This window comes from Physeter macrocephalus, unplaced genomic scaffold (assembly GCF_002837175.3).
Source record: "Physeter macrocephalus isolate SW-GA unplaced genomic scaffold, ASM283717v5 random_195, whole genome shotgun sequence".
Taxonomy (NCBI): Eukaryota; Metazoa; Chordata; class Mammalia; order Artiodactyla; family Physeteridae; genus Physeter; species Physeter macrocephalus.
In genome coordinates this window covers 51,032-65,061 of record NW_021145463.1, presented here as the reverse complement: position 1 = coordinate 65,061, position 14,030 = coordinate 51,032, and the positions used below count along the sequence as shown (strand labels likewise).

General features: G+C 48.2%; 1 protein-coding gene across 2 annotated transcripts in view; it reads left to right on the top strand.

The window, feature by feature from the left end:
- Positions 1-968: 968 nt before the first annotated feature.
- Positions 969-14,030, top strand: part of SUPT5H (SPT5 homolog, DSIF elongation factor subunit) — a 27,106-nt gene continuing 14,044 nt past the window's right edge. Inside the window, exons 1-10 of one of the 2 annotated variants that reach the window (XM_007114494.4) lie at positions 969-1,051; positions 1,323-1,397; positions 5,830-5,995; positions 9,792-9,857; positions 10,396-10,407; positions 10,933-11,002; positions 11,099-11,167; positions 11,277-11,342; positions 11,634-11,664; positions 12,405-12,473. In XM_007114494.4, coding sequence (XP_007114556.1) covers positions 1,323-1,397; positions 5,830-5,995; positions 9,792-9,857; positions 10,396-10,407; positions 10,933-11,002; positions 11,099-11,167; positions 11,277-11,342; positions 11,634-11,664; positions 12,405-12,473 — 624 coding nt within the window. In that variant the 5' untranslated portion in view covers positions 969-1,051. The remainder of the gene's footprint in view (positions 1,052-1,322; positions 1,398-5,829; positions 5,996-9,791; positions 9,858-10,395; positions 10,408-10,932; positions 11,003-11,098; positions 11,168-11,276; positions 11,343-11,633; positions 11,665-12,404; positions 12,474-14,030) is intronic. The other variant, XM_055082593.1, reaches the window with a different exon arrangement.

Sequence of the window (14,030 nt, the reverse complement as noted above, 5' to 3'; positions counted from 1 at the left end):
GGAACCAAGCTTGTAGAAGGGTAAACTTTTTTTTTTTTTTTTTTTTTTTTGGCCTCACCCTTTGGCATGTGGGATCTTAGTTCCCAACCAAGGATGGAACCCACGCCCCCTGCAGAGTCTTAACCACTGGACGGCCAGGGAATTCCCGGGGAAATATTTCTATTGTGTGCGCAATCCCACCCCAATCTGTCTTGGGTTCATTTTGGGGTTGGAGGGGAGACTGTATGCTTATGCAGAGATGCACCTGTGATGTATACTCACTCCATGGACTACACGTCTTATGAACCTGCTGCCAGTCCAACAGCAATTCATTCCCTTTTAACTAACTAGATGTGTATTAAATTTCTGTAAATTGAATCCGGATGTCTCAATGCTTATGTGGGAAATTTTAGCAATGTGTTCTAAAAGCTTCTATTATTTTTTCCTCCATCAGGTTAATTTTTCATATCTCTACCTCATACTTGGTTGTCTTTGCCATCTCTCTGACAAATAATTACTACTATGTAAATTCACATTTCAGTCAATTTAGGGAGATTGCTAAGGAAAACAAGGGCTTTGGGGTTACCTAACTTGGGAAGGAGTCTTAGGTCTGCCACTTTGCAGTTACATAGTTTATTTTTGAGCTTCGGTTACAAAGTAGGGGGATCTACCTCCTAGGAATGTTTCAGAGGCTGTGAGATAAAGTCCGATTTATTTGCAAATTTGTTATTATTTGCCAATCCCCTGCTTCCTCACGGCTTGGCACACCACGTTAGTGATCTGGACTAAATTCAAGCAAGCACTTATTGCTGGCTAGAAAAGGCCGATCCCAGGGTGTTATAACACTCCGATTTGACCATCCCAAGATGTCGGCTCCACGCTCTACTTTAAGACATCTCTGCCACTCTCAAGATGGCGTCCTGGAAGTGCGTCACCGGGGATGAGCCTCAGAAATCTCGCGTTAGGCGGGGCCAAGTGGTAGGTTCTCGCGAGAGGGCACGTCAGTCTCAGCCAGGCGTCGTGTGGACAGTAGCTGGTGCCGAAGGCGGAGGTGGCAGCTGAGCGCTGAGCGGTGAGCGGTTGGGTTGGAGGCCGTGGTGGCAGGCCCGGGAGTCGCCGGGGGCCAAGGAGGTGTAGAGACCGGATTAGGGGACTCGGGAGGTATAGCGGGTGGCGTGTGTCGGAGGGTGGTCCCCTTACGGGATCACGGTTGCCGGAACAAGGCTGCCGGAAGTGCGCTGAGGGGTTTTTCTTCTCCCCGGGAACCCGAGGGGAAACTGAGGCTCGGGGTGGGGCTCGGAACTGGGGGAAGCGCTGAGGCCGCCGTCTTTTCCTGCGAGCAGATGTCGGACAGCGAAGACAGCAACTTCTCCGAGGAGGAGGACAGCGAGCGCAGCAGTGACGGCGAGGAGGCCGAGGTCTGTGGCTGGGACGCTGGGGGAGGCATTGCGCCTGCGGACAGGACCAGGGCAGAACGGCCCATGTGGGGAGCTTAGCGGGGATCAGAAAGAGCTCTGGCCTCTGGGAGCTTCCAGGTTGTCGGGAGAGATAGGGAAGTAGGCAAGCCCAAGTCAAGCAGAGGCTCAGGTGCTGGAGGCCGGGGATGTTCCAGGTACGATGACATAACAAGTGATGTGTTTGAAGGACTTGGCATATAGTAAGAACTCACTATTAGTTTTTATTTTTAGGTGTACTCAGTCATTCCAGAAATATACTTCTAATGTCTACTACATGCTAGACACGCTCCTTTACCCTTGGACTACACCAGTAAACAAAACCGATTTTTAGAATCTTTGCTCTGGTGAAGGTAAACAAACATAACTGAGAAGCAAATCATTTAGTTAGCTAGAAGGCACTCTGGAGGAAAGTAGAGTAGAGAAGGGAAATAGGGAGTGCTGGTTGCACTTTGAGTAGGGTGATCATGGTGAGTCTGGGAGGGTGACTTTTGGGAAAAGATTTGTGAGGTGAGTGAGTGAGTCATGTCATGTGGAAGAAGGGTGTTTCAGTAACGGGGAACTGCAAGTGCAAAGTTGGGAGCATGTCTTTGGTGTTCAAAAAGTAACAAGAAGTTTAGTTTGGCTGGATCAGAGTGAGTGCAACATAGAAGTAACAGGAGCCAGATCTTGTCGAATCTTAAAGGCTGTGGTGAGGAATTTGTCCTTATCTGAGTGAGATGAAGCCATGAGAAGGTTTTGAGCAAAGGAAGCGTGTGATCTAATATTTTGAAAGGATCACTTTAGCTTCAACCCAAAGGGGTCCGTTGAATGTCACTGTTTTAGGAACCAAATAAACATTTCCTGGGACATATCTGATTTCAAATATTATTTTATTAGCTATTAGCCTGTTTTATTTATTTCTCATTTACTCATTTGTTGAACAGGTAAATGTTTGAGCATCTATTGCTATGTTCCAGATACTTCCTAGGTGTTGGGGAGAGTGGAGCAAGGCACATTTCAGCCTTCACAGAGTTACACTTAGTAGGCAACAGTTATAGACAAACAAAGAGATGGCAGTATGATTATAGAAACGTTAACTTATTGCTTAAGTTAGTTGCCAACACTTGTAGAAATTTCATGTAAAAATCAAGCTTTCTTGCTTTTCTGGGACAATGGGAGGAGCCAGCAACCTGAGTGACACCCACAGCAGCCCTTTTCTCAAGAAGTGGCACCCCCTCTTTAAAGTTGGGAATTTTCTCCAGTTCCCGGGATATATTAATTGCCATTTGTCATTATGCAGATTTAAGAAAAGGAAAGATTTCATAAACCTGTGTTCTGGAAAACATCAGGTAGGTGAAGAGTGCCATAGGTTTCCCTTGAGCTGCCCTACTTATTTACGTTTCCTGTTTGCCCTCTGCAGACATTTGATTGTCAATCCTTGTTGTGTCCTTTGGGGAGTCCTCAGCTTGCCATGGTGGGAATGGGACAAGAGTGAAGATGACACGAAGGGCCTTTACTTGAAGCTGTCTCACTGAGTCCTTGGTCTCTGACTCATGGCTTCAAGACACTTTGCTTGTGGTTAAAGCCTGATGGCAGTGAGACCCTCATGAGCTCTCTCTCTTGAGGTGGAGGTAGTTTTATAAGCAGATGGTTACTCCAGGGGATGCTGAGGACGGACTGTGTAAGAGCACGTTCAAGCCCTGAGGTAACATAGAGATAGTAGTGAGAGCTGTGTCCTCAGAGGATGCGGAGCCAGATTTGGAAAGAAGACTGCTGGTACTGAGGCAGGGGGATGATGACAAGGTTCCTAGAAGTCCGGCTGTGGTCCTCTTGTAGTTTGAGTTGTTAAAGTAAGGGACATCGTGGGCTAGTTAGGATTCTGTATTAAGCAAATAGAATTGACCCTTGAACATGATGGATTTGAACTGCTTGGGTCCACTTATATGTGGATCTTTTTTCAATAGTAAATTGTACTGCATGATCCAAGGTTGGTTGAATCCTGAGATGCAGAACTGTGGATACGGAGGAACCTTGTATTCGGAGGGCTGGCCATAAGTTATGTGTGGATTTTTGACTACACAGAGGGTTGAAGCCCCTAACCCCCATGTTATTCCACGGTCAGCCTTATTTTTTTAAAGTCCTTTTCTGTTCCCAGCCCCAGGCTGGGTGGTGTGTTAGTGAACCAGCAATGCCTGAGCTAGTATGGGCCTTTCACTTAGGGAGCTAGCTCTCGGTGGTCAGGGCTGTGATGGAGGAAGCCCAGAGAGTTGTGAGCCCAGAGAATGTGCCTGACTTTCCCTGGTGGGGAGAGGGCAGGCATCACTTCCTGGGCATCACTTCCGGGAAGATAGGGTATTTTGATTGAAATATGAACAAGAGGCGGAAGAGAAAGGCTTTTTATGCTGAGGACCAGCATGGATGATGGACAGTGCTACGAGAGCACGCTGTCAGTGGTTCAGTGTGGCTCGAACCTAGCATTTAGGAGGGGGAGCCCAGCGAGGCGGGATGAGAGGGAGGGGCAGAGGGCACAGTGTGCACTCCCAGACCAGGCTGCTAGAGAGCTGGTTCTTTACCTGAGGGCAGTGGGGAGCCATTGCTGTGTTTTAAGCAGGGGACCAAATGATCAGATTCGTGTTTTTTTGTTTTGTTTTGTTTTGGTTTTATTTGTTTTTGTTTTTTGGCTGCATGGTGCGGCATGTGGGATCTTAGTTCCCTGACCAGGGATTGAACCCGTGCCCCCTGCAGAAGTGTGGAGTCTTAACCACTGGACCACCAAGGAAGTCCCCCAGATTCGTGTTTTAGGTCATAGTTTCCCAAGACTGTAGGATGTTTTCCAGGTGGGGAGTAATGAGAAGTGCTTTTAGGTGGAATAAGAATAAGACCTGAAGCCACATTGACTCATTTAGTGAGAAAGTTATTTTCTTTTTAGTTGCACACCCTGTCTTTTAATTGGGTCATGGAGAAAGTTTCACTTTAGTGCTACTGTGTCTTGAACACCTTCCTGAAATTTGCTAGTCTCTGTTTGGCAGGGAGAACAGGCCTTAGACTTAGCCTGCAGCAGGCAACAATATCACGTTGGGACTTAGTAACATTGTTTTCATTGTTTTGCTTTTATCTTTATGGTTACTTTCCGTTTATAACTAGCTAACCTTTAAAGAGTTTTAACTTCTGAAACATATCAAAACAAAAAAGTTTGCCTCAGAAGTAAAAGTTTTAGTGAATTTAAAGAAAATATTAGATACATGGGTTGTACCGATGTGGACATGGCAAGAAGTCATAAAGTTAATGAGGGAAAGGTTGAAGTTTGGGGAACACTGTTTTGTGTGGATCATTTCCTTTTGTGGTTTGTACGAAAGAGAGGGATTGGAGGCCAAGAGACAAGAAAGGAAGCTGGGGCAAGGATTCAGATTAGAGGGCGATGTTCTAGCCTAGGCTAGGGGCTGTGCAGATGGGGAAGAAGGGACGGATTGAAGAGATGATGCTCCAAAAGCATCATTGAAAGGTCAAGAATTTGGTGCCTGATGGGAGCTAGAGGAGGCAAGCACAGGTCTAGGGGAAGACACAGAGGCCAGTTTGGGGTGTGGTGGTTGTGAAGGGCTCAGAGGACATCTGAGGAAGGTATCCAGGAGGCTGCTGGCACATGAGGGTGTTCTCTAGTTCTGGAGAAAAGTAGGGGACTGGAGACAGATGGGATGTCATCTACAGAGACAGTAAGTGAGATTGTGGAAGGTAAAATGGCCAGGAAGAGAGTGCATGGAGGGAGAAGAAAAGTGGGCCCTTGGTTGAACCCTGGTGACTGAAGCCAGTATTTGAGAGGTGAGCACAGTAAAGGGAGCCTGCAGAGGAGCAGGCGGAGAGGTTGGAGAAAAGCCAGGAGAGTGCGATGTGGCAGACACCAAGGGAAGAGCATTTCTCTACATAGAGAGTGGTCGGTGGTGTGAGAGGTCTTATAGGTAAGGACCAAAGAAGGTCCACTGAATAGCTGTGAGAGGTGGTCATTGGCCTTGGCAGCAGTGTAGGCTGGAAACAGATACGAGAGTCGTTGTCACAGAGATGTCCACCACAGCCAAGGGAGTGGATGAGATGGCCCCGGGGAGTTGTAGCCTGGAGAGAGACAAGAGCCAAGGACCAAACCTAATGGAGTGATAACATTTAAAGGCTCGGTTGAGACTAGCAAGGAGGTCTAGTAGGGGGTGGGGTCAGCTCGCAGATATTGGTTGGGTGGATGGCGGTGCTGTCACTGAGATAGGATGGCTACCAGGGAGGCCTGGCCAGGGTGGAAGGGCATGTATGCAGAGCAGAGGGGGCTGTGATCATCCAGGCAGAGCTGAGGTCAGATTTAGGGGTGGAGAGCATGGTGTCTGGATTTGGGGGGTTCAGTACACTGGTGCCCCAACCCTACCTGACCCTGCAGGTAGAGGAGGAGCGGCGGAGTGCAGCAGGTAGTGAGAAGGAGGAAGAGCCTGAGGAAGAAGAGGAGGAGGAAGAGGAGGAGGAATATGATGAGGAAGAGGAGGAGGAAGATGATGACCGGCCCCCCAAGAAACCCCGCCATGGCGGCTTCATTCTGGATGAGGCTGGTATGTGACAGGGCTGGCGAGTGCTGAGCAGAGGCTGGACTTCCACCTTCAGTTCTATTTCTCCAATGTACTTTTTTAAAAAAAAATTATTTATTTAATTTATTTATTTTTGGCTGCATTGGGTCTTTGTTGCTGTGCGCGGGCTTCTCTAGTTGTGGTGAGCGGGGGCTACTCTTCATTGCGGTGCGTGGGCTTCTCATTGCGGTGGCTTCTCTTGTTGTGGAGCACGGGCTCTAGGCACGTGGGCTTCAGTAGTTGTGGCACTCAGGCTCAGTAGTTGTGGCTCGCGGGCTCTAGAGCGCAGGCTCAGTAGTTGTGGTGCACGGGCTTAGTTGCTCCACGGCATGTGGGAATCTTCCCAGACCAGGGCTCGAACCTGTGTCCCCTGCATTGGCAGGCAGATTCTTAACCACTGCACCACCAGGGAAGTCCCCCTTCCAATGTACTTTTAAAACATTTTCTTTTGGTAAATGTCAAACACACAATCGTAGGGTAGTTTACGGAGCCCCCATGTGCCATCCCCTAGCATCAGTAGTGAACAGCTCAGTGCTGCACCTGTTTTGCTTGTTCCTCCTCACTCCCACCCCCCACTGGATGATGTTGAAGCCAATTCCAAATACATAATTTAACTTCAAAATATTTCATATGTATTCCTATAAGACAGATCCTTTTAAAACCCAGTTACAATGCCATAATCCTCCTTTACTAATTGTGAAAAGCTCAGATGACCTAGAAGCAGGCAGCTGGACAGGGTAGCGGAGGCTGACAGATGCAGGTCCCTCCTGGCCTCGCTCTGCTCTTTTCTCCACGTGGCCCTGGGCAAGTTGCTGCCTGTCTGTCTGAGCCTCTTTTCCCCCTTGTACAGGGGGACAGGCAGTTCTGCCTACTTCAGCAGGGATATTTTGGGGATTTGGGGGACTATGCATGTAAAGCACGTCAAGCTGATGGCAGCCCAAAGTATAATGCCCAGCCTGCAGTAGGCCCTCAGAAAACAGGGTTATTATTTATGTTACATAGACCCACAATGTATCTGCTGTTCTGTAACTGCTTTTCTGTTCAGTGCTTGTGGAGGTAGATATAACATAGATAGTTTAGGTTAAATGAGTTAATTCTTGTAAGGAAAGTTTTCTGAACATTTGGCAAGTACTCTATAAATTTTAGCTGCTCTCATCGTCATCATCATCATTGAAATATCTGTTTTTTCCGGTGGCTGCACATTGTTCCATTCTGTGATATGCTTTATTGAACCAGTCTTTTGTGGGACATTGATGTTGTTTGTAATGTTCAGTAGTGTAAGCAGCACTGCCGTGAGCATCTTCATATAACATTTAGACTCACGTATGCAAGTTATTACCTAGATCAGGCGTTCTTAGTCTGTTTTGTACCGTGACCCCTTTTGGAGTCTGGTGAAACCTGTGGAAGTGTGATTCCCTGACCCTTCTCAGAATCATGTTCTGAAATGCATTAAAAAAATACATAGGATTCCAAAGAAAACAATTATATTGAAATACAGTATCTGAATATTAAAAGAACATTGTGATGTATGTGCTTTTTTAGCACATTGAAATAACAAGATTTAGTGGAGTATCTGTTAAGAATCTAATTTTGAAGTAACACTGATTGTGAGTAATATTTTGAGATATCTATAGCTGTACTGTGCTATGAAAGTATCAGATTTCATGGCTAACACTACTGTGGTTTGTTCCATTGCACATAATTGATGTAAATACTGATTTCACTTAGAGATTAGTGAAAATGAAGATGTAGTTTTTTCATCTAACACAGACGTGGCAGATTTTTTACATGGTAAATCCCTATAAGTCAAATTGCTGGACAAAGGGGATGCATATGTTTTTAAAGCTTTATGATATCTTTGGCCAAATATCAGCTCCTGAAAAAGTCACACTACTTTATACTCCCACCATCCATACATGAGAGTGCTTGTTTCCCACACGCAGGTAAAGTGGAGCGACTTGGAACACCACCCTTCATTTTCTTGGGACCTTCTTACCTGAGAGGAAACCAGGGAACAGAGGGGCAGGAGATGCTCTAGGTGTTCCTGGTTCTCAGAGAGCTTCGGCCCTTTTCTGAAAGGCTGAGAGGAAGGGAGTCCTTGCTTAGAGAGAAAGTCTTAGACAGCAGATGGGCTCAGATCAAGAGAACAGATAATGTGCCATGTGACAAAGATGTGGGGCACTAGGGACACCCACTTGGTGGTGGTGGGAGTGACATTCAGCACTGCCTGTGGCGGTGCCCATTAACATCTACCACACCGGGACCCTAGATCCAGCAATTCCCTTTTAGGAGTTCACCCCACAGGTACATAAGGATACAAGAACAAAGACACTTGCTGCGATCCTGTTTGCAGTTGCAAATGTTTGGTGACCTAAATGTCCATCGATGATAAGGGCAATTGTTTGGTGACCTAAATGTCCATCGATGATAAGGGCCTGGTGTAATGAACTGTAGGACAGATAATGAGGCGTGTGCTGCTATGGAAGAGCTCCAAGCTACTAGTATTGCTTTAAAAAAGAGGGTGGGATAGAGCAGTGTGTTAAAAAATTGTGTGGAAGGGGACTTCCTTGGTGGCACAGTGGTTAAGAATTCGCCTGCCAATGCAGGGGACACGGGTTCGAGCCCCAGTCCGGGACGATCCCACATGCCGCGGAGCAACTAAGTCCGTGTGGCACAACTACTGAGCCTGCGCTCTAGAGCTCGCAAGCCACAGCTACTGAGCCCACGTGCCACACTACTGAAGCCTGCACGCCTAGAGCCCCGCGCTCCACAACAAGAGAAGCCACCGCAGTGAGAAGCACGTGACCACAATGAAGAGTAACCCCCGCTCGCCGCAAGTAGAGAAAGCCCGCGTGCAGCAACAAAGACCCAATGCAGCTATAAATAAATAAAAAATAAGTTTATAGAAAAAAAATTGTGTGAAGGGAAAATAGTGGTGGGGGATTTATATGCGTTTCTTTTATAAGGTCAGATTACCTCTAGACTAGAAGCTGGTCACACAGTTGCATCTGAGAAAGGGGACTGAAAGGGGTTAGAAATGGGAGGGAGACTCACTGTACACTTACATCCTCTGTACACTTCGGATGTTTTTGTTGTGTGTTGTTTCAGTTTTTAGTGTAATTTTCGATACATACAAAAGAGTATACGTAATGTAGTGGAGAGGTTAAGCGCATGGACCCTGGAGCCAGACTGCCTCTCAGGTATCAGCTGAGAGTCTTTAGGCAAGTTAGGTGACCTCTCTGGGTCTCAGAGCCCTTCCTGTAAAATTAGAACAACGGTGGTACCTCCCTTAGGGTTGCCAGGATGATTCAATGAGGAATTTGGGAAGTACTCAGAGGAGGGCAGGGCACACAGTACGCTGTCAATAAGGGTTGGCTGTTACAAATGTAAGCGAATAATAATAAAACCAACAAACCACAAACCCTATCTTTAAAAAGACAAACAAATAAAAAAAACTATATACCAATTTTCCCTTCCCTTGATATTTGGGAGGGAACTTTTCTGCTTGCTTATTTTTATCTTATTTTTAAAATGGATCTGTGGGTGGTAGGGGGAGGGATGACTTAGAGTCAGGCGGATCTGCACATTAGCCCTGACCCTGCTGCTTGAAGCAGTTATGAGGCTTTGGGTGAGAGCCTCACCTGTCCGAACCTCAATGTCCTGACCTGTGAGGTGGGGATTTGTAGTGCCTGTTGCCCAGAGGAGGTGTTTCCTGGGAGCTGTTGTCATGAGGTCATCTTTTCCCTGGATGCCCTCCTGACCACCTGTGTTCCCCTTCCAGATGTGGACGATGAGTATGAAGATGAGGACCAGTGGGAGGATGGAGCCGAGGACATCCTGGAGAAAGGTGGGTGTGGGCCCCACCTCTGGGAGACCACTGGGGGTGTGGCCGAGAGGGTGTGAGAGCCCACCCCCACCCCATGCCCGGAGCCACCCCAACCCACACCCTCCTCACCTTGCTTCTTTCTGTCGTTGCCAGAGAGGCCAGCTCCGCACCCTTTTCCTTTTAGGCCCATGAGTTGGGGGGATGGGGGCTGTGGGGAGAGGACTCTGGGCTCCTAGGGCCCCAGTGAATCCCTTCTGGGGGCTGTGGGGGTGGGACAGGCTCTATCCCAAGATACCCCCCACTTCCTGGGCCAGTGCCACCCCTTCCCTGTTATTTTCCGTTCTGTGCGCCTCATACATTTCGGCTTCTCCCCCCACCACCTGGTGCCTGGCCTTTACTTTTGATTTTCAACCTTCTTGTGTCCCTCCCTTCCCCTTCCCCCAACCCATTGGTTGATTTCGCTGCTATAATTTGGCTCATACTTTGTCTGCCCTCGCCCACCACCACCACCACCACCACCACCACCACCACCACCACCACCTCCTCTTCCTCCAAGTAGAAGAGATTGAAGGTAAGAACCTGAAAAGTGTGCTTCCCCGACCCTCCTCCCATATCCTGACATCTCCTCCTTCCTGCCTGTGGCACCCTCCCTCACCCCTGACCCCTCCCCGGCCCCGGGGGCTCTGACTCAAGTAGGGTCCAGAGGCAGGGGGTCTGGGGCCAGGTCTCCAGCAGTTGTTGGCCTGGGAAAGCGTGTATGTGTTTATGTGTGCGTGTATGTGTGAGTGTGAGCGTCGCCGGTAGCAGGGTGAAGGGGTGGGGGGCTGGGATGGAGCTCAGGATGTGCGCAGGCAGTGGCGATGAGATGGGGAACAGCTGGATGTCCCCAACTGCTGGGCCCCATCCCCAAGGAGGACACTGAGAAGCAGGATGCTGAGTAGGCCAGAATAGGAAGGTGAGGGTTAGGGGTTTCCTCAGTGAGGTATCTGCTGCCCCAGGACCCACCTCTGACCCCCTTAACCCCCACCGCTTTCTCCAGCCCCCTGCTTGCTCTTCATCTCCCCTTACTCCCCCCATCTGCCCATTTTTTTTGCAGCCTCCAATATCGACAATGTTGTCTTGGATGAAGACCGTTCCGGGGCTCGCCGCCTACAAAACCTCTGGAGGTAAGCAGTGAGGGGAAAGGGAGGTTTGGGGGCAGGTCAGCCCACCCTCCTCTCCTCAACCTTCAATTCTTGTTTACTTTCCCCCTCACACCCCAGGGACCAGCGAGAAGAAGAACTGGGCGAGTATTACATGAAGAAATACGCAAAGTCATCTGTGGGAGAGACGTAAGGGTGTGGGCTGGGCTGATGGGAGGCTGGGAGCAGGTGGTTCCTTTCTGAGAAGGGTCAGGGGTCTGACAGACCCCTTCCTTCCTGACGGCCCTTCTCTCTCCAGGGTGTATGGAGGATCCGATGAGCTCTCGGATGACATCACCCAGCAGCAGCTGCTCCCGGGAGTCAAGTAAGGGGGTGGGACAGGAGGACCGAGCTGGGAATTTTTACTGGGGTGATGTGCCCACACGGCTCACTCCCTGAAATAAATCAGGTCACAGTGTCACACAGAGTGGTGGATGGTGGGGAAAGAGGGGAAGGGCAGATTGGCACTTTTCTCCTTCTCTCTGCTTATGGATGGAAGGATGGAGGAGGGAGGAGAGGGTGTGGAGGGAGAGGAAGAAGGATGGGTGTGGTGATTTGTATGTTTCATGATGAGGAGACAGTTTCACTAAAAGGCTTCCTTTTCCTCTCCTGTCAGGGATCCCAATCTGTGGACTGTCAAATGTAAGGTGTGTGCTCTGGCCTCATGGCCTGGGGGAGGCAGGGGAATGGGAGAGGCGGCCTCGTTGGGGGGAACTCTCCTTCTGTCTTTCCTGGGTCTCCTTGATCTGTCAGTCTCTTCCTTCTGTCTGCCTCTACATCCTTCGCTCTCCCCCCACCCTCCTCCTCTCCTCCCCTCTCCTTCCCTCACTCAGTGTCTCCTCCCTGTTTTTCTTGCTGTCCATTACTCTTGCTCTGTAATCTCTCCATCTCTGTTGCTCCTCTCTCTCTCCTACTTTACCTTTTTTTTGGCCACGCCACGTGGCTTGCAGGATCTTAGTTCCTCAACCAGGGATCGAACCCAGGCCCCTGGCAGTGAGAGCGCCACGTCCAACCACTGGACCGCCAGGGAATTCCCGCTGTCTTACTTTATCTTTTTAGCCTGATGATTCTTTCTGTTTTTTTTGTTCATTGAGGTATAGTTGGCTTACCATGTTATGTAAATTTCAGGTGTACAACATAGTGATTCACAGTATTTTAAAGATACTCCATTTATAGTTATTAGAAAATATTGGCTGTGTCCCCTGTGTTGTACAATATATCCTTAAAGCTTTATTTTATTTTATACATAGTAGTTTGTACCTCTTGATCCCCTACCCTTATCTTGCCCTCCCCCGACTCTGTCTTTCTTGCTGCTGCCTCCCTCCCCCTTTTCTATGTCCTGTTCTCCATCTTGTCATTTCTCTTAAGTCTGCCTTTCTTCTTCCAGATTGGGGAGGAACGGGCCACAGCCATTTCCTTGATGCGCAAGTTCATTGCCTACCAGTTCACAGACACGGTAAGTTGGGTAGGCAGGCAGCTTGTGCGTAAGAGACAGGTAAAGCCCAGAGTGAGGGACAGTACAGGTTCAGGGGTACCAGGTGCCCCCTGCACTGAGCAGCAGTGCCTGTTAGGTGAGCTGCTTCAGCTAGAAAATGACTTCTTTCTGGATCAAAGTGTTCTTCATGCCGGACAGAGGTACTGTCTTCATTCTCTCTGCATTTCTGGCAGGATTCCCCAGCCTCTGCACCCCTCTGGAAGTCAGCCATCTAGCTCCCTGAGCCTTTTCTGCCTGAGAATGAGTTCTGCCTGTTCACCAACCCTGGTGGGCAGCTGTCACCCTCTTACTGTTCGGTTGGGAGTCCCACCATAGGGCAGTGTGGCTAAGTGCATCACAGAACAGACCTTTCGGGAGGAGAATTCCTTCCTTCTCTCTTTCACTCAGTTATCAAAATCCGCTGAGCCCCTCCTCTGGGCTGGTCCCTGCCCCTTAAGGGCCCATTCACGCACAACACACAAAACATGAAGTAATGCCGGCTGCATGCAAGGCAGCAGATGCTGCATTAAGGGCACAGATCTTTCTTTAGACTCCTGGGTTTTGAATCCTGCCCCTGCGGCTTCCTCGCGTGTGCCCTCTATCAAGCCGCTTCCCCTCGTTGCGCCCCTTGCTCGCCCCTCAGCGTCATTAGGATTAAGTATCTTTGAACATGTCCAACCCTTAGCCGGGACTTGTTCTGCAGCTTGTGTTCAGTAAATGTAATTGTTGTCATAGGCGTAATTGTTAGTTTTGGAACCGGGATGTGCTGGTTGGTAACTTTCTCACTGAATATGATTTGTGTTAGGCTGAGTGCATAGCTTTTACCTGCCAAAACAGTGGGTGTGTGTCAGTGGGACCAAGTGGACAGTTGCAGGATTTGCAAATCATGATTTTGAATGTGCTCAAACTTCTACCCTGTGCCCTGGGCAAGATTCTAGTGACCCCATTTGAGATGGGACTGAAGTGGTACATGTATATCATGAAAGCCAAAATCTCTCCATACCCAAGTCCCATTTTTCAGATGTAATTGCTGTTGGTTTGTGTGTCTTTCCAGACCGTCTTCTCTGCATATTGAAAAATAGGTATTTAAAAAAAATAAAATGGTATTATATACGTATCATTCTGCAGAGAGCTTTTTGTCAGTACCATAGTCATCTTTCCATGACAGTAAACATAAGGTTGTTTCCATTTTTCACTATCACAACGAATACGGAAACAAACTAGGTGCTTTTTTAAAAATTGAAATATAATTCACATACTGTATGAAAACATGTTGCTGGGTTTGGTCTTCTACTATTTCATTAAAGATTTTTGCATCTATGTTTATAAGGGATGTTGGTGTGTAGTTTTCTTATGATGTCTTTGTCTGGTTTTGGTATCAGGGTAATAATGGATTCATAGGAGTAATTGGGAATGTTCCCCCCTCTTCTATTTCTTGGAAGAGTTTGTGAAGGAGTGGTATTAATTTTTTAGATGTTTGGTAGATTTCACCAGTGAAGCCGTCTAATCCTGGGCTTTGGGTGTGTGTGTGTCTGTGAG